We start from the raw sequence: 23,085 nt of genomic DNA, 5'->3' as shown, positions 1-23,085 counted from the left end.
GTTAAGTATTAATTGCTAACTATTAATATCAAACAAATCAGGTAAATATGTACCTTTTCTATCACACTACCCAAATACCAGTGTGCCAAGCTTGCAGCGTCATACCCAAGAAGACTAGAGGCTGTAATCGCTGCCAAAGGTGCTTCAACAAAGTACTGATTAAAGGGTCTGAGTACTTACGTAAATGTAATATTTCAGTTTTGTATTTTTGTATAAATTTGCAAAAATGGTAGATTTCATGAGGGGGAAAACGATTTAATACATTTTAGAATAAGGCTGTAATGTAACAAAATGTGGAAAAAGTCAAGGGGTCTGAATACTTTCCGAATGCGCTGTATATCATTACGTCCAAAAATGGATGTAGCAACTAAGGATTCTAGCTCTAAATGACATGCGTTTACTATTAGGCCCATTCAAAATGTTTAGTGCACACCCATATTGGAGGTCCTGTACCTGTCAGATATTACATCTACTTTCACCCCTGGGCAAGGCCCTGTCCACAACTCTGCTGACCTCTGATCTCCAGATCACCTTGAACCTGGTCTTCACCACCACCTTCACCTATTCAGTCATTTCAGACTAGTGATAACCTCACGGGCAGAAGGAATAGATTTTAAAGTATTAAAACAAAGCCATGAGGATCTTACCTGCTGTACACTGGCCTGTAGCAGGTCTCCTAGTCTCTCCACCAGCTCAGTGAAGGTTGGCCGGTCTCCTGACTCGCCCTGCCAGCAGTCCAACATGGTCTGGTATCTGAGGAGAAATACACATCATGTCATTATGCTGGCTCATATTCACATTCTGATAACACAGACACTGTACAGCTATGTTGAGCAATATACAAATAAATGATGGTTATAATATGGTAATCGTAGAAATCTATATGGGTTGGTAATGACCCCTGCCTGATGGTGATGAACTTAGCCCAATGCAGATGGCCATGAACTGCTAGGTTTCACTCCGCTGTGCTTTGGTGAGAAGCAGACCTTTACCCAAAAGACAAATAGCATTCAATCTTTTACAACCAGGAGTGCTTTGACTTTAGCAACAACCTGCACTCCACCAGACAGACCCTGTGTGTGTGGAGGCTGACTGACACCAGAGATGACCTGTAGCTGGCTTCCACCCAAATCAACTGTCATCTAAAATACTCATATATCCAATATTTCATTTTCCAAGGATAATCTGGTCTCTGGGGCTGTATCTCATTCCCTCTAGGTCTTGGTGTGAACATTAGGAATGCTCAGAGCCCCCCTCTGGTCTTTGACGAGCTGTCAGCCTCGCTGCCCATATGGGAAGACTCAGGGCCGTTATGCGCTGTGTTTCCACTGCAGCAGTGGCCTGTAATAACGGCCGGACCCGGCCGTGGAGGAATTCAGAGATGGAGTGCAGGCTGCTGTTTAAATCAAACCCTACAGTCAGGGGTGATGATGGATCCCTAGCCTGTTTCTTACTACGGAGCGCGGCCTCCAAACACAGAGGCCCTTACGTAAACAGAGCCAGGTGCCCATTAGCTCCATTATGTTCCTCTGATTGGCACCAGATTGAGTCAATTTGGAGTTTGGAGAAAATTCCAGTAAAAAGCAGATGGTTCATTACATCCTCCGTCTTTTGCCCTCTCCATCTGTGTTTGCATTCAGGGAACCTAGACCGTGGCTTGACAAGACTTCTCCTCTCCTCTCGGGGGAGTGGAGATTGGCTGGAGAAACGACCGAGTTGCTGGGCTGTGATTCCCATGTTAATGAGTGACCTTGGCCAGGTGGAGGGACTCCTAACATCCTCACAGTGACAGGATGGAAGCCCAGAGCAGACCACCATGGGCCACTCATCAAGAGGAGGGGATGTAGACAGCAATGTACGGTCGCACAATTTCAACCCAGCTTCCTCTCTGCTGTGTAAGGGGAATAAATTGGTTCCCCCTCTTCTGTCTCCTCAGGCAATACTTTGTTGAGGGGGGCCATTGTGGTGGTCGCAATTCCTTAGTCCACTACTCTCTTCTGGCAGGACAGCTGTGGGATGTTGGGAGCTGGACATCCGTTTTTCTCTATTCCCGCATCTTGAGGAGCATTCTTGAGGATGCATCAGATCGCCGTTGGGCTGATGGAGGAACTTTCAATCTTTTAAGCCTAGGGTCACATTCCTGATGAGCCGGTGCACCAGCAGCAGCGTAGATATACCGCCCTGTATCGCCCGGCCCTTGGCCCCCTTCATTATCCATGGGATCAAGGTCAGGGTCAGAGCCTCTGGATCCCAGGCTCCCACACACCTGAACAACGTCAGGCCTGGGAGGCTCTGAGGAGAAGTGTTGGAGACGGGGTATTACCCCTGTAGACTAGAGTGTGTACCGCTCCTCTGCTTGCCATTTAAAGTGATATCAGCGGGTCTTGTGTTTATCTCAGACAAGAGGCAGGTTTACATCATGGTTCCTTGGCATGAGCATGTGTTCTCTATATCTTCATTCTGTCAATGGAAGGCTTTGCTTTGAACCAGAATGGAAAGTATCTTAGAGAGGGATCTTAGAGAGAGGAACTTGGCACCAGTGGGTCTGACTCTGGATCCACCGAGCTGACATTTGCTTCTGTTCGCGTCCCCGCTCTCTAAGGCCTGTGTCACATGAAGCAATGTGGATGCAATTTCTGTTGCAGATGCAAGTTGCAAGTGACAACATCTCAAGCAACTTTGCTGATACACAAAGCAATTCAAATGCAATTGAAATTACATTCAACATCCAATCCTGTCAAATGTCACATAATGGTTTACATAAATTATTTCTTTATCCAAACGTTTGGTCATTTAAATAGCATCGATATATAGACAAAATGCTGGCTGTGCAATTTAGCCAGCTAGCCAAAATGTTGCCTATTTGCCAACCATGCTTTACCAAGATAGCTAGCAAGCTAACCAAGGTAGCAACGAGCTAAGCTAGCTAGCTAGTGCAGTTCATGTTGGACAATTTCAGTTGAAACTGGACATTGAAAGGTCTGGGATTTATTGACTGCCAGACCATGTACAAAACCATGACTAGCCATGGTGTCTGGAATTGTTTATACATTTCCCATTTGCCATGTCTCTCTCTTTTGTCGCAATGTTTAGCAGCACTGACAACTGGTTCAGAGTTCCTGAATGGAACGACATGACGAGTCGACGTAAACCTTTTTCTGCACACTGATTGGACATTGCATACAGTCAGTTGCGTGAAATAGGATAGATTTCTGAGGGGGGTGACCCTCAGAGCAACCCAAATGCAACTTTTGCAACATAAATTGCCTCCAGATTGCTTTGTGTGACATAGGCTTAAGACTCCAGTCTGGTTCATATTTTGCTGGTCATCTCCAATCACCATCTCCAATGTATTGGTGATATATATATCCATTAATTTGGTTCCAGTTGGCACAATATGTTTAAAACAATTCTGGACAACATTTATCAATTACAAATGAATAAGACAGAGGAAGTTTGACTCCACCATGCTTTGTCACAAATGAAAACCAAACGCTATGCACACACACACACACACACACACACACACACACACACACACACACACACACACACACACACACACACACACACACACACACACACACACACACACACACACACACACACACACACACACACACACACACCTGAATGTGAGCTACATTAAGAGCAGAGCTCAGGAAGTGAGAGCAAGAGGTCCTTATTGTAAACTCAGACATATGCTGCAGCCTGGGACAGTGAGTGAGAGCCCCAGACAGAGCTCCCTGCTGAGAAGCCACCCAGTCACCTAAAGGCAACAACAACCCTAGCTCTCCCTATCCAGTCCACCTCCCTGCTATACAAACAGCACTGATACCACAGGGCCAGGAGAAACCCCACTAGACTCCCCCAAAGATATTCTGTTTCAGCAGCAGCGTCCACCTCTGCCCTGCTTCAGAGCCCCCTTGTGTGGACAAGGGAGGGAGTGTCCCGCCCTTTGGCACTTTTTGCCCTGTGTCTGGCTGCCCCCCTGGCCACTCCACACTCCCCCAGCCTTTAGTGTTGGGCTTAATACGGCCGCATCGATGTCAGTCTTAATATGAATCCGCACCTTGCCACCCGCAGCCCCCTCAGTTAACTGCCAATCAGCAGCTCCCGTCTCTCCTCCACATTCAGAGCTGGATTACCCACGATGCCTATAAGCCCTGTCACCCACGAATGAAGGAGCAGATACAAGGCCTTTTTTCACTATATCAATATGGGAGGCATTTATTGACTGCCCTTTAATGGGTGGCTCTGAGCAAGAGTTCCTGTTAGCTAATTACCTTCAGGAGAGGTTGGGGGATACGGAGACATGACGAGAGGCATGGTTCGGGCTCTTTACAAGTTTCAAGAGCCAAGGGAGCTCAGTGTACTATGCACAGGTAAGAGGTAAGAGAGCTATAGCATTTATGATGAACTTTCTGACATTGGGCCACTCTTCAAACTGCAAGCGCATTGCTTTTTTTGGCCTGAGTTAGATGATGAGATGGGGTTTGTATGTTAAGTAATGGAGAAGCAAAGATCGCTTGATCCTTACATCTCAGAGGAGGAGTATTCCGGAGCTCTCATCCTGGTCCCTTCCTTCAGTCGGCAGCAGAACTCCTCGTCGATGTGTAAGCCAGGATATGGAGAGGCACCTGGGAAAGGGAGAGCGAGAGAGAAGTGCAGGGTTATCAGACACTTCAATCTCCCACACAGAGAGGATTGGATACTTTACAAAGATTAGAGAAGAAAGCTTCATAAACACTCAGTTAAGACTGCTTCAAAATCAACTGATTGACCTTACACATGGGCAATGATGTTATACATTGAATAACATCTAGAGATAATGCTAGAATAATTCTGAAATTGGAATATCGGGGGTGAGGTAAGATATATTTTTTAATAACTTTAATTCACGCTTGGCTCAGTCTAAATAAAAACAGTAATACACTAAGCCAACTTGTATCAAATATCCAATCCCGTTGGGGTTTTCAAAAATATTGCCCACGCCATGTAATCCATAAACATTTCCTGACTCATGAACAAATATTTTCATGTACCCGACCGAGAGCCCTGACAAAATGTCAGATAGCATCTAAATCTCCAGAGCACTATGTCGATATTAACAAGCAGTCTTAGGAGGAGGTAACGCCTGCTAGAACGCCCTTTTTCTTTTCATCACATCAACCAATCATGGCAAACAAATAGGTCGATTACCGCGTAACTCATATCTAACACAGAAACAGGGGTGTAGTTGATGGTTTGGCACCTAAAACTAACAAGAGGTGGAAATCCTAAACCACAAGACAAAACTCAAGCTGCTAGACTGCAGGTCACGTCTCCATATGCATATGCCAGCACCTTGGGACTGGAGCAAACCTTTGACCTTCAAACACCTATCAGGTTGCCAGACTGAGTGTTTGTCATTTTTTTGCAGTCGTTTCGTGTCCTAATTTATCTTTCTGAGACCATGTTTACACCACCCAGATGTGTGAGTGGTTATGTGAAGGTACTGTATATGTATCTGTGTCTGTGGGTATTTAGTATTTTATTTATTGTATTTTATTAAGATGCCCATAAGCTGTTGCCAAGTCAGCAGCTACACTTCCTGGGGTCCAAACAGAGTGTGTGTGGTTGTGACAAAGAAAGGTTACGGGAGAAAGAGAGAGAGAGAGAGAGTGAGCGAAGGGAGAGAGTGTGTGTGTGAGAGAGAGAGATAAAGAGGGAGCATGTGAGAGAGAGAGAGAGAGCGAGAGAAACAGAGAGCGAGAGAGTGTGAGAGAAACAGAGAGAGCATGAGAGAGCATGAGAGAGAGATAAAGAGAGAGCATGAGAGAGAGAGATAAAGAGAGAGTGAGAGAGAGAGATAAAGAGAGAGTGAGAGAGAGTGAGTGAGTGAGTGAGTGAGTGAGTGAGTGAGTGAGTGAGAGAGAGAGAGAGAGAGAGAGAGAGAGAGAGAGAGAGAGAGAGAGAGAGAGAGCATGAGAGAGAGAGATAAAGAGAGAGCATGAGAGAGAGATAGAGAGAGAGAGATAAAGAGAGAGAGAGAGAGAGAGAGAGAGAGAGAGAGAGAGAGAGAGAGAGAGAGAGAGAGAGAGAGAGAGAGAGAGAGAGAGAGAGAGAGAGAGAGAGAACAAGTGTTTGCATGTACCCCATGTCTTGAGGTAGTTCAACATTTCACACTCTTTTTTTTGTTGTTGACCCAAGTCCTCCTGGGTGATTGGCTTCATGGCAGAGGTTCAAGCGTAGCAGCACAATCAAACCTAAAGCCCTGCATCAATGTGCTGTTCTTTCCTTACACTTTCCTAACATTTACTCTGAATGTTGTCCTTGCTGCCTATGGTGACATTTGAGCATACAATATGTCATGTGGAGTCTTGCTCTAGAACAGCTTGGTCTCTGCTTTGTTGCACGGTGCAAAGACAGTCATGGACCTACTTTCAATGGCGTCTCAAAGGTTGCAGTGGTTTCACCACAGGGGCAAACATTTACATTGATCGGCTGCTTGGTTACAGCGCGTTTGCATTGCCAGCTGGGAAGTGAACGGCCGGCTTAAATGAGAGGTATTCTTTCTTTTTAACGGCCCTTTGCCTGTGATAGAATTCACAGTGGAAGTTCACTAATGTTTAAAGCACGAGCAGCATGAAAATTGTTCTCTCAAGCTGACAATGCAGCCCCGTTTTATCCCAGAGGCACAATTACGCAGTAGCAGGAGACAGTTATGATCCAGTACATCTGGAGGAGCTGCATGGCTGGGGGCACCTTGCCTCGCCTGGCTAGCTGACTGGAGACTCCTCACTGAACATCGCTGGCTGATGACAGAAAGAAACCTCTCCCTTCTATGGAAGGGATACTGCACACTATGTGCAAAATTGTAAGATTACATGTAAAAAAAGCTTTTAGATTTTTTTTCTTCTTCTAAGCAGTAATGTTTACTGAGAAATAACAAAAACACATTTAGCATAATATAATTTCTCTGAAAGAAGTAAGTTGTGGGGCAGTGAGCATGGAAGCAGTCCAAATCTGTAGTTTCATGACAAGTCCTAAAACAATAGTCCTTGTAGAGGAGATTTAAGATAAGGACCTACACAACGGAGGAAATCTGCATTGAATAAGTCTGTATTGTTCCACACGGCTGCGTTGTGAAATGTGCACAGATGTTTGTTCATTTCTGCTCATTAATTCTGCTAATGGGGAGGTCAGGTGAGGAGGTGAGGGACTATAAGGCACAGTGAGTCATTCCTGGTCAGGACTAAAGGTCTGTATATTTACCCAGAGAGAAAATCTCCCACATTAGGACTCCAAAGGACCACACATCGCTCTGAGTGGTGTAGATCTTGTCAAAAATGGCCTCTGGCGCCATCCACTTGAGGGGCAGTCTGGACTGTGGGGGGGGAGAGATAGACGGAGATAAGAGACGACAGCTCTTTTAAATCGGTATCTCATCTCACCTGTGTGACTGGCTCTCTCACTAATACCATCAATAACCGACCTGTCACATCTGAGAAGCAGAAGGGCTTGAGTTGAATGAAGTACTATACATGCCCTCATGCCATAGTTCTACCACACATCCTCAACAACCAAACATCCTCTAGTCTATGCAGACAGACACGTTTATTCCGTATTCAGACAAACACTGAAATCTGCCCAGAATATCTGGCATTTCTCAGAACTATTGCATTTATTCAGTCCGTCTTCACAGTGCCTTCAGAAATAATTCACATCATTACTTACTCACATTTTGTTATGTTACAGCCGGAATTTAAAATGGAATCAATTTAGATTTTTTGGTCACTGGCCTACTACACACAATACCCCATAATGTCAAAATGTATGAAAAATGAAAAGCTGCAATGTCTTGAGTCAATAAGTATTCAACCCCTTTGTTACAGCAAGCCTAAATAAGTTTGGGAGTAAAAATTTGCTTAACAAGTCAACAAGTCACACAAGTCACAAGTCACTCTGTGTGCAATAATAGCGTTGAACATGATTTTTGAATGACTACCTCATCTCTGTACCCCACACATACAGTTGAAGTCGGAAGTTTACATACACCTGAGCCAAAAACATTCAGTTTTTCACAATTCCTGAGAGTTACCTTTCAGCAGGACAATAACCTAAAACACAAGGCCAAATGTACACTTGAGTTGCTTACTAAGAAGACAGTGAATGTTCCTAAGTGGCCGAGTTACAGTTTTGACTTAAATCTGCTTGAAGATCTATGGCAAGACTTGAAAATGGTTGTCTAGCAATGATCAACAACAGATTTGACAGAGCTTGAAGAATTTTTGAAGAATAATGGGCATATATTGTACAATCCAGGTGTGCAAAGCTCTTGGAGAATTACCCAGAAAGACTCACAGCTGTAATCGCCGCCAAAGGCGATTCTAACATGTGTTGGCTCAGGTGTCTGAACACTTATGTAAATGCAATATTTCTGTACTTCATTTTTAATACATTTGCAAACATATCTAAAAACATGTTTCCACTTCGTCATTATGGGATATTGTGTGTAGATGGGTGAGAAAAAACCCAAAATGTGGAATAAGTCAAGGGGTATGAATACGTTCTGAAGGCGCTATAGTTTTTGCCAAGTCATTTTTGAATGATGGCAGTCAAGTTACAGCCTCTGGTTTCTCTCACACAACCAGGCGGTAATCGTCAAGTCAATGGCACATTTCATCACATATATAATGTACTTATTATGTCAGATTAATAGAAGTACAGTATGTAGCTACTAACATCTCCTTTGCGAATGTAGTCTGGGTCTTTGTAGATGTCTCTGGCCAGTCCAAAATCGCAAATCTTCACAACATTATTCTCCGACAGTAAGATGTTTCTTGCAGCCAGGTCACGATGAATACACTAACGAAAAGAAGATAAAACATCCATTTGGATTAGGATTGACATCAATGCATGACTTTACATGAACGTTTGAGTTCTGTGGAGATATCTCAAGTTAAGATTCAGCCTAATGGGATAATGCATGGCTAGAGCCAGGACTATTTCCTGACCATGTGACCTTACAGGAAACACTCATGGCCCTGTGCATGTCAGCTAAGACAGCCATATGGAACAGTCATCAGTGATATTCTGATGTGAAGTGTTTCATATCCAGGTTAAGGCCTTCTTTCTAATGGGGATAGTTACAACAATGGGATCACTAATGAGTCTAAACTGCTCTCCCAGAGCTTGTGACTTTTAGACTGATTACAGCCAATATGCCAATAGACTCACAGCGAACAGAGTTTACTATGAATGAAAAAAAGGTGAACAAAACGACTTCCCCGGCTTTCGAAATACAACAGCATTTTATTAAAGTCAACTGGACAGAATAAAGCTTTATAAACTGGTATTAGCTGATTAAAAACAGCAACTTGTGTCTCATCAGACTGCCTTTTGGAAACTAATTGATTTTGATGCAGTAATTTGCCTAGAGGAAGTGCATACCTTGCGTGAAGCCAGGAACTCCATGCCTTTTGCAACTTGGAAACTGTAGCAAATCAAATCTTCCATTGTCAATACTCTCTTGTACAGATCCTCTGGCTCTGAGGGTAAAACAAAACATAAAGTGGTAATGACTACAAGCAATTTTCATAAACACGATTTAGTATGGTGTAACACATTAATTATGCACAATACAAATGTATACATGCAGGATCAACAACTCCATATTTGTAATGTAAGCCTCCCATACAAAGAAACCTGCAACATGTCATCATCGAAACCCCCTTTGTCACGTACAGTACGGTTCATTCATCCACCTACAGTCTCTGTCTTACTAAAAACATCCTAAAGACAGGAGAGGATGCCTGGTGTTATTTTAAATGTGGGGTGAGACGTGTGATATCGGTGCAGTGTGACAGCAGGAGGGGGTTTGTGGAGGAACCCAGTGGACTCCTTCCATCAGCCCACCTGAGTAAACATTTAATCGCCCCAGAAATAACACATCACAAAACAAAATGTCCGACACGCCAGGACCAGACAAACACTTCTGTCAGAGGAGGAAGTCAACAGAGGCCTTTTCCTCCACTCCTCCTTCTCTTCCAGGCACAGTGGGTGCCAGCCTGGGGTTCTGACCTATCGATTGTAATTATGAACAGGAGGAGGAAATGTCCCATCAGGCCCAGGAAGAAAACAATCCGGGGGAGGGTGGGGTGGAGGTGAGGGGAAGGAAGACACTGTTGGCTCGTTTAGTTTTACCTTCCTCCTCTTCCTCTGAGTCGCAGTAGCTCTTATCTTCCACAAAGCCGGAGCTGGCCGAGCTTCCGGTGCTTGCCACGCTCTCCAGGCGCCGCTTGATGAGCTCGCTGAGGTCACAGCCCGACCCCGACGTCACCAGCTTACCGTCCTGGCTCTGACGAGACACACCAGATACAAGACGCAAAGCTTGAGTCACTTTAGAAAGCGGCTCTGCTGACAATCTGGGGTTTTCTTATCAGGTTGAGAAATAGACTAAATGATGAAGGCTTTTGAATAGGATATAATGAGAAAACAGCATTTCTGAAAGCTTCAGTCCGTGAAGCTGCTGATTCACCTTATAGACGATGAAATCAGCCCTCTTGCTTCTCAAGTAGTTTGACAAGTTTCCATATTTGCAGTACTCCACTATCATCATCAACGGACCTGAGAAGAAAGAAGCACAGGATTCAAAGAAACTGACTAACGAGTAATGATTCATAAACAGTGACAAGAGTGTGTTGAAATCATGATGGATTTTCTCTGAGATGCCAGCAATTTATACATTTACTTCACAAGTCATACACTGTGGCTAAGTTTAACCATAGAGTTAACCCTGTCCTCTGTCTCGCTCACCTCCAGGCTTGGTGCAGGCTCCCAGCAGGTTGACCACGTTCAGATGATGACCAATGTGGATCAGGATCTTCAGCTCGGACATCAGAGCCTTGCGCTCATTTGTCGTAGCTCCTCCTGTTACAACGCAAACACACAGATCATTTAGAGGGAAGCTGGTTAAATATACATTTCCGATTGCGGGGATACTGTTTCATACAACCCCTCAAAAGCGTGGATGTATTTTGACTTTAAATTACATTTTCATTGAAGTTATTTCGCTTTGTTTAAGATGACTCCAACTGATGTACGTTCATGGACGTCTGGAAACCAAACAGTATATTTAATAAAGAACAGATTTGACATATGTGGAGGAGATTTAAGATAGGCAAGAAATGTTTCATATAAGAAAATATGATCATCGACATGAGAACATTCAATGTGAAAGGTTAAGATGGAATGCAAAGATAATGTCAGGAAAGGAATGAAGTCAACATGGGAATATATAACTTCAAACATAAACATCAGCCTTCTCTCACATTCAAACAGATTCTGGCATACAACCCAAAGTACAGCCATACATTCCGTCAAAATAAACCCTGGAGCACACATGGAGAGACACTATAACTGTTGAGTGTGAACAGGGCTCCCGAGTGGCGCAGCGGTCTCAGGCACTGCATCCCAGTGCAAGAGGTGTCACTACAGTCCCTGGTTCGATTCCAGGCTGTATCACATCTGGCTGTGATTGGGAGTCCCATAGCGCGGCGCACAATTGGACCAGCGTCGTCCGAGTTTGGATGAAGTAGGTCGTCATTGTAAATAAGAATTTGTTCTTAACTGACTTGCCTAGTTAAATACAGGTAATTTTTTTTTTAAAGATCACAGAACAGATAATGCTGTTGTTTTTCTCAGTTATATATCCAGTCTACACATCATATAAGGAGGCGGATATCTGGGTCAGGCATGCTATGAGGTCAGAGGGAGGGTTATTCTTAACCAAATAAACTAAACACCATCAAAGTGACTCGTCCTTTTTGGGGTGCCATCGATGCCAAAGATGAACGGTCAACCATAAATCAACCTCTACGCTACGCTGATCTCAAAGACCGTGAAATAGCAACTAGTCAATGTTGGGTGGCAGCCTAATGCGTCCGATGAGCCTGTGTAATGTCTCTCTCTTTCATTATCTGAAAAGCTCATCTGGCCACAGGTGGTTGGAGTTAGCAATGTTAGTAGACAATATTGTCCCTAACTGATAAACAAAATGAAAACATTGACTGAACAAAATAGTGCGAAATATTCCTGCTCTTATCCATCACTGACTCCCTGGATGTGGTTTACTCTAACAGAGATTTTGGTCGATTTTAATTATGAATCAATGACTTGAATTTAAATAATGAATGGAGAACATAGAGAGTTGAGCTGAGTTTTGGGTCTGTACTTCTGCTCTATCTTATGTTGGCTCATCACAGCGGTCCCAGCCTGCTCCGGAAGCTGGAGCTGACTGACGCTGAGTCTCAAACCACCCGTAGGAAGGGTCAGTTTAGGGAAGTGAGCTGCTTTTCACTACGTTTGACCTGGGGTTCCTGGAGCAGAGCAGGGAGCAACAGCCAGCCCGGTGAGCTTGGTTCCTCTGTGATTAATGGAAGGGGATGATTAATGCTGTGACACTGATGGAATTATCTAACAAATGGCCTGGTTTATCATGTAGCTAAATCTTTCACAACACCATCACTGTCCATCCATGGTCCCATTACTCTACAGAGTTGGAGTTGGCCACCCCAACAGAGCCAGGAGGAAAGTTAGTTTGACCACTTCAACCCTAAGGGGATACAGCCAGTAATGTTGGGCTGAAATGTTTACTCTGCTAAGATCAGTAGGCCAAATCCCTTGGACAGTCTCTCTTGCTTCTGGAGTCTTCTTCCGCTGTTTCCATTTTGATGGAATAAATATGTTCTGCCAGATTTAGAAAGATTGTGAAATGTGGCTGTGAGTTATGGTGACCATAAATCTTACGTGGGGAAGGGGTGGGGGGTCGTTGTTCTCAATTGTTTGTGCATCTAAAAAACATCAGGTCTATCAACCTTAATAAGGATTAACGTGCATATATTTTGTAGATGCATCATTTGTACCGTACAGGTTTACATTTTTTATCGCCTGAAAATCTTGGACCCAAGTGGAATGCTTTCCTGATTCCTGTCACATCTGCCGAATGTCATCCTCACCGGGGACACCAAGGCCTTAGTCTCTCTCAGACCAAACAGTCTGTTAGAAGCAGCCATCACACGCCTACTTTGAACCGACACCCCGCGCGCAACTGTTAATTGCACACACGTGTGCCATCACAGTTCTTGAATTCATATCATGCACGAGAAACCAAATAACCTGCTGAAATGACAGATGGCTGTTTTACATCTGTTACATTCAGAACGACGGCTGTTGTGTTTCTACTGTAGGTCTGACCACGTGCATTAGGAGAGGAGTACCTTCATCAGTATCGTCTCCACCAGGTGGGATCAAAAGGAAGTTATGTGGAAACAACCTGTATGACTTTTCAGCCTGGTTTCCCAACCAAAGTGACTCGCGAGTGCTGTTAATGAGCGTGTATTACGTTTTCAGATGAAAGTCTTGATGCCTCTACCCTACCTTTCAGCATTTTGACAGCCACAGTCTTGCAGGTCGAGAGCTTGTCGATCCCAAAAGCAGAAGCCTCCACCACTTTCCCGAAGGCTCCATGGCCCAGAGTTTTGCCTGAGAGAGAGAGAAGAGAGAGAAGAGAGAAAGAGAGCGAGAGAGAGAGAGACCAGTGGGTTAAGTAAATCAGGTTGGGTTCCCTGTCAGGGGCGATATGGGCCTGTAATTAACCTTTTACTGTAGTGGGTTAAATCAGGGTCACACAGAGTGATTCTTGGTCTACTTTGAAACAAATCTACTTTAAAATAAAAGTATACACCTCACACACTAGGTTATGGGCTTACAAAAAAGAAGACACCTGTACCATGTCAGATATAGACTTGAAATGTATTCAATTTTGAGTTTGAATCCAATATTACATTTTATATACATCACAGAAGACTGAAATCTAACAAAGCTGTTTGACATAGAAACACCGGACATTCCACCCATTGGGGCAAAAGAGGTCACTTTTGGTCATTGACTGCAGGAAAGGGCTAAAACAACCTGCTGAGGTTCTGACGACTGGACCCGTGAAGCGTTCCTCCAGGGGATATATAATGTTAAGACTGGGTGACAGCGGAGGATCACTGATGAGTAACGAAGCTACACCATCTTTACAGGGGGGTGACACCTCTGCCACATACCCCTCTCTCGCACTATATTTCAATGTAATGGGCAAACAGGGTCGCACAGTTTAAGAGGACACAGAGTTATGGGTGCCACCTCATCAAAAATGACATTAACCTGTTGATGAGAAGTGTACGGTGAACAAATAAATTCACTTAGAGTAGTTGCCCCTTCGTGGTGCGTATTGACCTTTTGAGTTACAGCGTCGTCATGGTGAGGGACTTCGTAGACCGTACCAGTGCTGAGTGGTGTAGTGAGTTACTCACCCAGTCTGAGGCGGTCTCGGGGAAACTCCCACTTGCTGCTGTCATACTGCAGGAGTTCACACTGCTCATCCAGAGGAAACTCGTCTGGGTCGATGATGATGGATGGACCCATCTTATAGTCCACAGACTGGAAGGGGGGATGAGAGGGAGAAGAAAATGGTGATGGAGCTCGTGTACGGTAGGTATGTAAAATCAAACAGGATTTGTGGAAAATAACACAAGTGTTCTACCATGACCGTGCCATTGTTCTACCATGACCGTGCCATTGCTTTACCACGACCGTGCCATTGCTCTACCACGACCGTGCCATTGCTCTACCACGACCGTGCCATTGCTCTACCACGACCGTGCCATTACTCTACCATGACCGTGCCATTGCTCTACCATGACCGTACCATTGCTCTACCATGACCGTGCCATTGCTTTACCAAGACCGTGCAATTGCTCTACCACGACCGTGCCATTGCTCTACCATGACCGTGCCATTGCTCTACCATGACCGTGCCATTGCTTTACCACGACCGTGCCATTGCTTTACCACGACCGTGCCATTGCTCTACCATGACTGTGCCATTGCTTTACCATGACCGTGCCATTGCTCTACCATTACCGTGCCATTGCTCTACCATGACCGTGCCATTGCTCTACCATGACCGTGCCATTGCTCTACCATGACCGTGCCATTGCTTTACCACGACCGAGCCATTGCTTTACCACGACCGTGCCATTGCTCTACTATGACTGTGCCATTGCTTTACCATGACCGTGCCATTGCTCTACCATTACCGTGCCATTGCTCTACCATGACCGTGCCATTGCTTTACCATGACCGTGCCATTGCTCTACCACGACCGTGCCATTGCTCTACCACGACCGTGCCATTGCTCTACCATGACCGTGCCATTGCTCTACCATGACCGTGCCATTGCTTTACCATGACCGTGCCATTGCTCTACCATGACCGTGCCATTGCTCTACCACGACCGTGCCATTGCTCTACCATGACCGTGCCATTGCTCTACCATAACCGTGCCATTGCTCTACCATGACCGTGCCATTGCTTTACCATGACCGTGCCATTGCTCTACCATGACTGTAGTTGTAATGTGCCTATTTCTATTGTCTTTGGACTGTTGAGGCATGTTCTCTACTTTCTTGTCATACACACAAACACGATCTCAGCACTTTTCCAATGCCAGGAAATGTGGAAATTGTAAACGTCAAGCTAAAATTATCCCACCCAATTGAACTGCATTTCGCAAGAGACATGACTCAGTGATCGCAGTTGACAAAATCTGTATAGCGAGATTGCACTCCACTCCTGAAGCTCACAAACAAAAACCGTGTTAACAAAACAAAAAAAATTGTAGTGTGGATGTTTGAATATGTCTTGAGAAGAGCATGTCACACATTGTTAAATGGCATGATGCGTTGGTTTAATTAACTAAGTAAAAAAATAATAATGGTGAGTCAAGTCCCCAGTGCAGTATCCAAACAGTTACCACTCTCGAATGTCTTCACAGTCAAGAAGAGTGAGATAGAGAGTATAGAACTAGCTGTGATTGCAGGGAGATCTCTTGTTACCTTCCTCAGCTTGCGGATGAAGAGGATGAGCATGAGCCAGAGGAAGGTGGCAGCAGCTCCTGTACACACCAGGACGATCACCTCAATGTTGGGCTTCCCCTCATCACCTGGAAGGAGACCACAGGAACAATTAGTCAACTGTTGTTCACCGAGGAATTCTGTGTTTTCGATGATTCTTGAAAAATGTATAAGAATTGATAACTGAGAATAAATATAAACGGATGTACACAATAGAGGAACGGTTTTGTTTGTTTAACATATTAGAGTAAGACATGGCACTGGCCTACTTATCCAGTACTTGAAAGTCAATTTCGCTAATTGAATCCAAGGACGTGAATTACACCACTGCAATGTTGATTTTTTGAAAGTCCACTCTGGCATTTCTCTCAGTTATTCATTTTTTGCTAGATGAAGTCATTTCCGCCATGTTGTGTACACGCTACAAGTGGAAACACATTCCATTGCGTATCCCTAGTTTGCTTAGCCTATACATCCCACACTGTTGCACATTCATCTCATATTAAACAATTTTCTTAACTAACCATGTCAACATTCACAGTCAGCCATCTCAAAACTGCCTTCCTTAATCTTTAGGAATTTTGTGACATAGTTTTGTTTAGAGTAATGCCTAAATAAGGGTTTGGCAATGCATGAAGCAAACTGTCTAATGTTGGACATGCTCTAACGGATGATGCTGACATCGGGGTTGGACTTTGAGGAAAATGGGACATTTTTGGGGGAACGGGAATTCATGTCTGGTGCCAGGGCTAGTCGTCAGAATACCGTCGCATGACCTCGCCCCCCCCCCCCCAGTCTGTGTCATCATGTTTCCAGTCCCATGGTTATTTAACGAGAAGACTTCTCCCCTTGCTGTGCCCACAGTCATTGAGAGTGGAACCTCTTAACACACCCCTTGCAGGTCAAGTCCCATGGGTGGGGACCTCGGTCAGAGCTCCAAGAGCCTCAGTCATAAAAGCCAGTGGAGTAATTCACTGGACATACTTGGAAGCCTCTTGGCAGCCTCCCTCTCCAGAGAGTTATCATACTGAAGTCTGGCCAGAGCTATTTGTACTGTTGACAAGAAAACATGGCCCAGTATGGCCAAGAGGTTTCCTGTGACTGTGATTGGTCATGCAGTAAGGAAGTGCTCTGGCTGTGGCTGTGCTGGTTAAACTCAGGGTTGATTGATTGGAATCTGACGTGGTTAATGTACTGCAGTTCGATTCATTGGATTTCGTTATCAGGATGACATGGGTTCTCGTCAAGCTCATTATGATGGAAATAAAGTAGTGACTCACCCACGACAGTGACCACAGCACTGGCTTTCACACTCCCCTCACCGTTGCTGGCCAGACACTCGTACAAGCCCTCATCGTCTTTCTTCACTCTCTTGATCGTCAGCACCCCATCCTCCCTCAGGGTAATACCTGGAACAACAGCACGAAGTCAACAGCTCAGATTCTATGGAGAAAATGACTAACATGGTTGAGCAATTCAGCAACGATCATGTGACCCGACCAGGGAAAACCCAGGGCCCCTAAATCCCGAGTCATTTCTTACCTGGACCCTCCTGTACTGGTAGGTTGTCTTTGTACCAGGTGATGTAGGGTGGGGGCACACCCAGGGCGTAGCAGGCCATAGTCAGAGTGCTGCTGCTGTTTATATCTTGATTGGTCAGGTTCTGTCTCAGCCACGGCCTCTTCCTCTCTGTTTCAATCACAAAAGCATATCTGAATTCGATCGCTCTTCTTTTCAAGATTTTCCTCAGACAAACTCATCTCTCTACTGGGTTTCATCATCACGAGCGGGTTTATATCCAGGAGCAGGCCCTTTTAAATACGATGTTACACAAACATATTATTCTTCGAGTTTGGTAATACCCATATAACGTGCAATTACTGTTCTGTTAGAGACCTCATTGAACACCCAGCAGGCAATGTTCTCTCTGTCACTTCCTCACCATGCACAGTCAGCACAGTCTTGACTATAACTCTCTTGTTGTGGATCTTGTGTGCCCAGCACTGGTAGCCTGCTGTGTGATTCCTGGACACATTGTGCAGGCTTAGGGAGAGAGAGATAGAGTATGGGCTGAACTGCAGGGCCGTGACGTTGTTGGTGATGGTGGAGTTCTGAGGGTCCTTCCACTGCAGGTCTGTGTACAGGTACCGAGTCCCCCTGCAGGTCAGAGTGACGTTGTCACCCTCGATGGCAGTCTGGGGCTCAATGGCCAGGTGCTGAGGGTGATCTGGCGGGGGAGAGTGGAAAAACACATCAGGTCATTAGGAGTGTTAGAGCATTTTTTTGTGTGAGGGAGGACACCCCATTTGGGTGCCTAGTAAAACTACCATGCATAAGCACAGGTCAGATTATTGTACAGTATGTAAGTGGGTTACAAGAGCATCTTTGTTACTGCCTGTAACCCTCTCCTCTCAGCAAGATAGACACTGATGCTGTCCTATTCTGGGAAAGAACATCTCTGAAACATCAAGCTGCGCATCACCACACCAGGAATTTGCCGTTATTTCCTGTTTCATCACTGTTAATTGGAAGCACGTTGGCGGTGTGCGGTGAGCAGCGCTGATGTTCGGCCTACAGCAGTGCAATAGGAATCAGGCCGGGGCCGGGCCTCCGGGGAGCCAGACTGAGTTTGTTTATTCAGAACACTGGAAAGCATTCTGTGTTCCATAAGAGACGACAGCTGTTATTACAATTCTGCAGCATTCCAGTGCTCTCGATCTCCACCTCTGGAACGGTGGCACATTGCAGCACTTCCTCCAGAGACTGATCTTATTCTCATCCGGAAACTCAGAGTTTGGCATCATCAGCCGTGTCCCCAAACATAGTGTCACCACCATTCCCAATTACAATCTATCATCAATCAGTTTTCAACTTCAAAATTTCTACGTTTTCACATTTTTTCCCGCTGTGATGACTGCTTGCGTGCCCTGACAGCTGATTTCTCCTATCATTATATAACTGGACTAGATGGAATTTTCATTTCATGAACATTTGGAACTGTTCAGATGCATATAAAAAATGATTCATGCAGCAGCAGGCTCCGAGAAGAAGAGAAATGACCTGCGGGCGCTCCAGTGTACGCTCAGAGCTGTTTTTAAACTCGCAGTATTAGACTGTACCATATGGCCCAGGACATGTTTGCCTCTTCCGTTCGATCCTAAAGCCTGCCTCCTCCGGAGGAAGATGGTTTCAATTAATGCCTCCATCTGCACTCTTTATTGCACAGTACAATCTGTGCATTCTTGCGCTTGCCTCGCAATTCATTACAGTGCGTACGTGTAGTCACTGGAAGCGAGACTTCACGTATGTTATATGTTATACTTTATGATAGGCCCGTAAAAATAAAAACCACTCAAGCATTTCTGCTTGTAATTTTTCCTTATGCTGTTCTTTCAATCAACTCCCCATGTTGTGTAGTGTTAAATTGACCCACTTACCGTCCACATAGAAGGGGGTTCTCAGTGTACGGGTGCCAAGTTTGTTCTGGGCTGCGCAGGAGTAGATCCCTGTGACATTAGCCGCTCCCACCACTAGCGTACTCACAGTCTATGGAGGAGAGCGAATAAGCCAATCATTCGATCTACAATACAGCCAGCAAATGCTGTACACTATGGTCAAAATATATTTTTTTATATCGATGAGACTAACCTGTATAAATAAAAAGGTTACATGAAACAGGTTGGCATAAGATTCATTATACCTCAATCCATACACACTGACACAATGTCTTTTGAAATACCACAGCAGATTTTCCATCAACATCAGTGTGGCTATTTTGCCATTAGCTAGTGTGTCAGAGATCTGCCTTAAGCCGAGCCTATTTTATGCTCTCGTCACAATAATGGAAGGATACATCTGGACTTTTAAACCCGCCTCTTCTCTCCCCGCAGCACAAGTCCACAGAAAGAGTGCCGGGGCCTCCATGTCATTTCCTGGGGAGCATTTACAATGCCACACTCGATTCTATCACCGTTGGAGTGGAACCCGTTTAATGGCTTAAGTAGACACAACAATAAGTACGATTTGGGCAAGGGGCCAGATCGCGTGGGGTTCTGTTTTGTGTTCAGAACGACATCTGTTTTCAGAGTAGCTACATCAAAGGTGCTGAATGCTGTGGCTGTATTGTCTGGGTGGTGTCAACTTCCTGGGTTTCTAGCGCCATTGTGCTCTGCCCCTCAGAAACAGGGCTTTAGCCATGAGACTGGACTGTGTCGGACACATTTTCACTGTTTTAATATGGTTTCAATGTTTCAGCTCATATTGTGAGCAGGGTTGGGGAGTAACAGATTACACAAAAACGGTAACTGTAATCCGTTACATTAGCAGCAAAAATATTGTAATCAGATTACCGATACTTTTGATAAACTAGATGATTACTTTGAGGATTACTTTTAAATTCAGAAAGGATGTTTGCGGGAAAAAAACGTTGACACTTCTGTTGATCAATGACATTCAAATCAGCATTGAAAAAAGTTTCAGTTTGTTCCATCTGAGCGAGTCTGACCACAAGTCAGAGACCACTATGATGAAACACCAAAATTAATGTGTTTGATGGATCGCGGGAAAAGAGCAGGTATAGGCTTTTGTAGGCTACAGTAAAAACTATGTCTTCCAATGGTGCGACTGCTGTCGGCAGCCAAAGATTATCCAATTTGAATAAACGCTTGGAGGTAAGGATGCCACTAGTGGTGTAGTCTATGGCGATACGGATTTCACTTACTATTGATATGTACATAGCGCATTGATGTCAATCACACTGCTGCTCACTCATTTAGCTATTTTCGCTTTACGGATTGTGGTTGTTGTGGATGGCTGTTCACAAATCTAAATGTGTATTTGAACCCAATAATGGTTGGATTCAAGAAGTTTAAGCTGCCTATCAATCATTGTTTTTGAAACCAGTGGACAGCCAGTGAAAAATGCGCTCTTGCAACAGCTGTATAGTGCGGATCCAAATTTATGGAATAAAAGTGGGGCTTTTACTGCTCAATCTAATTCATGCTGATAAAAAAAAAACATAGGCCTAATGCACACATGCTCAAACTTGAACACTTTTGATAGACTTAAGTGGGCAATCTGTAGTTGCTACATCTATTTTTGGATTTATAAATGATTGAATTAATGAGCCCAATCAGTCCTCCATGACAACAAAATCATAAATAATAGAGTAGGGCTGGCTAATACTGTATTTTCTTTTTTTGGGGGGTCATGCTCAGGTAAAACAATTTGGCTAATCTATACTTCCATATTTCCAAGGGGTATAACATTATTAATATGGCTGGAATTCTGATATATCTTTACATTAAAACCCAAAGTTTAATTTAATCGTACTATTATATGTAGTAGAAAGCGATGGGTTAGAAGAAGCCTACATAACCAACCCATAAAGTAAACTTTAACATCCATATATGGCCAGCTACATAAACTTTAACATTGATGTATCCTTCAATAGATGTCGTTCAATTGGTAACATACATTTTTGTCTTCTTCTAATAGATCTTAAGGGGAAAGTAATCTAAAAGTAAAGAAATGTAATCAGATTACGTTACTGAGTTTGGGTAATCCAAAAGTTACGTTACTGATTACAATTTTGGACAAGTAACTTGTAACTGTAACAGATTACACTTAGAAAGTAACCTACCGAACCCTGATTGTGAGTGTGCGCTGTGTAAACATGTTTGGATGGAAAAGCTAGCTAAAAGTTGTGTTAAGTTGTCTACCCCGAGTTGTTATGACATTGGTCAGACCACTGACGGAGTAGTTACGTGGTGTTGTGTTACAGTCATTACTCATGATGATGTAACGTGAGCTGGAAAACAGTCGTTTCAACAAGTGCGCTCTGTCCCTAAGTGGTGACTTGACCAGACGCATTATGACCCCAGGGAGGGCCCATGCCTCTCTCCCCCGTCCCCTGGTGCTGTGACCCAGCCCAGTCGGTCCCCCTCTCCACCAGGAGCCCCTCTGAGGCTGGCCATGCAAACCTGATTAACACTCTATTCTCATTCACGGAGAACAGCGATTTATGTGGGGTGACAGAAAATAATTATCTCCCAACAAACCGGTGCTTGTTATCACTGACCCTTAGTCCTCACCCCTATAAAACACTGGTGTTTGGGCCACAAGCGCTTGTAAATAAGGAGTGCCTCCCTATTTATGTCCATCAGAAATTAGTAGTGTTGGAAGTGAATGAAGCCTAAGCCCTCTATTACTAGGTGTGTACTGTATTGTACCTGAAGGAGATCCGTTTCGGATTGATAGGTAGTCAATAAAGTGGTGAATTGGGAGCACAAGCAGTGTGCGGGCCTTCCTGTTCTTTACAGTATGTATACCATTAGCATGATTCCTGTTCTTTACAGTATGTATACCATTAGCATGATTCCTGTTCTTTACAGTATGTATACCATTAGCATGATTCCTGTTCTTTACAGTATGTATACCATTAGCATGATTCCTGTTCTTTACAGTATGTATACCATTACCATGATTCCCATTCTTTACAGTATGTACTGTATACCATTAGCATGAGTCCTGTTATTACAGTATGTATGCCATTAGCATGATTCCTGTTCTTTACAGTATGTACTGTATACCATTAGCATGAGTCCTGTTATTACAGTATGTATACCATTAGCATGATTCCCATTCTTTACAGTATGTATACCATTAGCATGATTCCTGTTCTTTACAGTATGTATACCATTAGCATGATTCCTGTTCTTTACAGTATGTACTGTATACCATTAGCATGAGTCCTGTTATTACATTATGTATACCATTAGCATGATTCCCGTTCTTTATAGTATGTATACCATTAGCATAATTCCCATTCTTTACAGTATGTATACCATTAGTATGATTCCCGTTCTTTACAGTTTGTATACCATTAGCATGATTCCCGTTCTTTACAGTATGTATACCATTAGCATGATTCCCGTTCTTTACAGTTTGTATACCATTAGCATGATTCCCGTTCTTTACAGTATGTACAGTATAGCATTAGCATGATTCCTGTTCTTTACAGTATGTACTGTATACCATTAGCATGATTCCCGTTCTTTACAGTATGTACTGTATACCATTAGCATGAGTCCTGTTATTACAGTATGTATACCATTAGCATAATTCCCATTCTTTACAG

At 44.0% G+C, this 23,085-nt stretch overlaps 1 protein-coding gene across 1 annotated transcript in view; it reads right to left on the bottom strand.

Moving 5' to 3' along the window:
- The window catches only part of LOC139574257 (vascular endothelial growth factor receptor kdr-like), a 68,798-nt gene that overhangs the window by 15,533 nt on the left and 30,180 nt on the right, over window positions 1-23,085 (bottom strand). Inside the window, exons 12-26 of the mRNA XM_071398663.1 lie at window positions 19,385-19,493; window positions 17,890-18,174; window positions 17,490-17,636; window positions 17,228-17,356; window positions 15,930-16,036; window positions 14,346-14,472; window positions 13,423-13,527; window positions 10,801-10,914; window positions 10,523-10,611; window positions 10,189-10,342; window positions 9,436-9,533; window positions 8,728-8,850; window positions 7,258-7,369; window positions 4,541-4,640; window positions 648-753 (exon numbers count right to left, since the gene is read on the bottom strand). Of these exons, the coding sequence (XP_071254764.1) occupies window positions 648-753; window positions 4,541-4,640; window positions 7,258-7,369; window positions 8,728-8,850; window positions 9,436-9,533; window positions 10,189-10,342; window positions 10,523-10,611; window positions 10,801-10,914; window positions 13,423-13,527; window positions 14,346-14,472; window positions 15,930-16,036; window positions 17,228-17,356; window positions 17,490-17,636; window positions 17,890-18,174; window positions 19,385-19,493 (1,905 nt within the window). The remainder of the gene's footprint in view (window positions 1-647; window positions 754-4,540; window positions 4,641-7,257; window positions 7,370-8,727; window positions 8,851-9,435; window positions 9,534-10,188; window positions 10,343-10,522; window positions 10,612-10,800; window positions 10,915-13,422; window positions 13,528-14,345; window positions 14,473-15,929; window positions 16,037-17,227; window positions 17,357-17,489; window positions 17,637-17,889; window positions 18,175-19,384; window positions 19,494-23,085) is intronic.

The sequence above is a fragment of the Salvelinus alpinus genome, chromosome 4, assembly GCF_045679555.1.
Source record: "Salvelinus alpinus chromosome 4, SLU_Salpinus.1, whole genome shotgun sequence".
Classification (NCBI taxonomy): Eukaryota; Metazoa; Chordata; class Actinopteri; order Salmoniformes; family Salmonidae; genus Salvelinus; species Salvelinus alpinus.
This window is presented reverse-complemented; position numbering and strand designations above follow the sequence as displayed.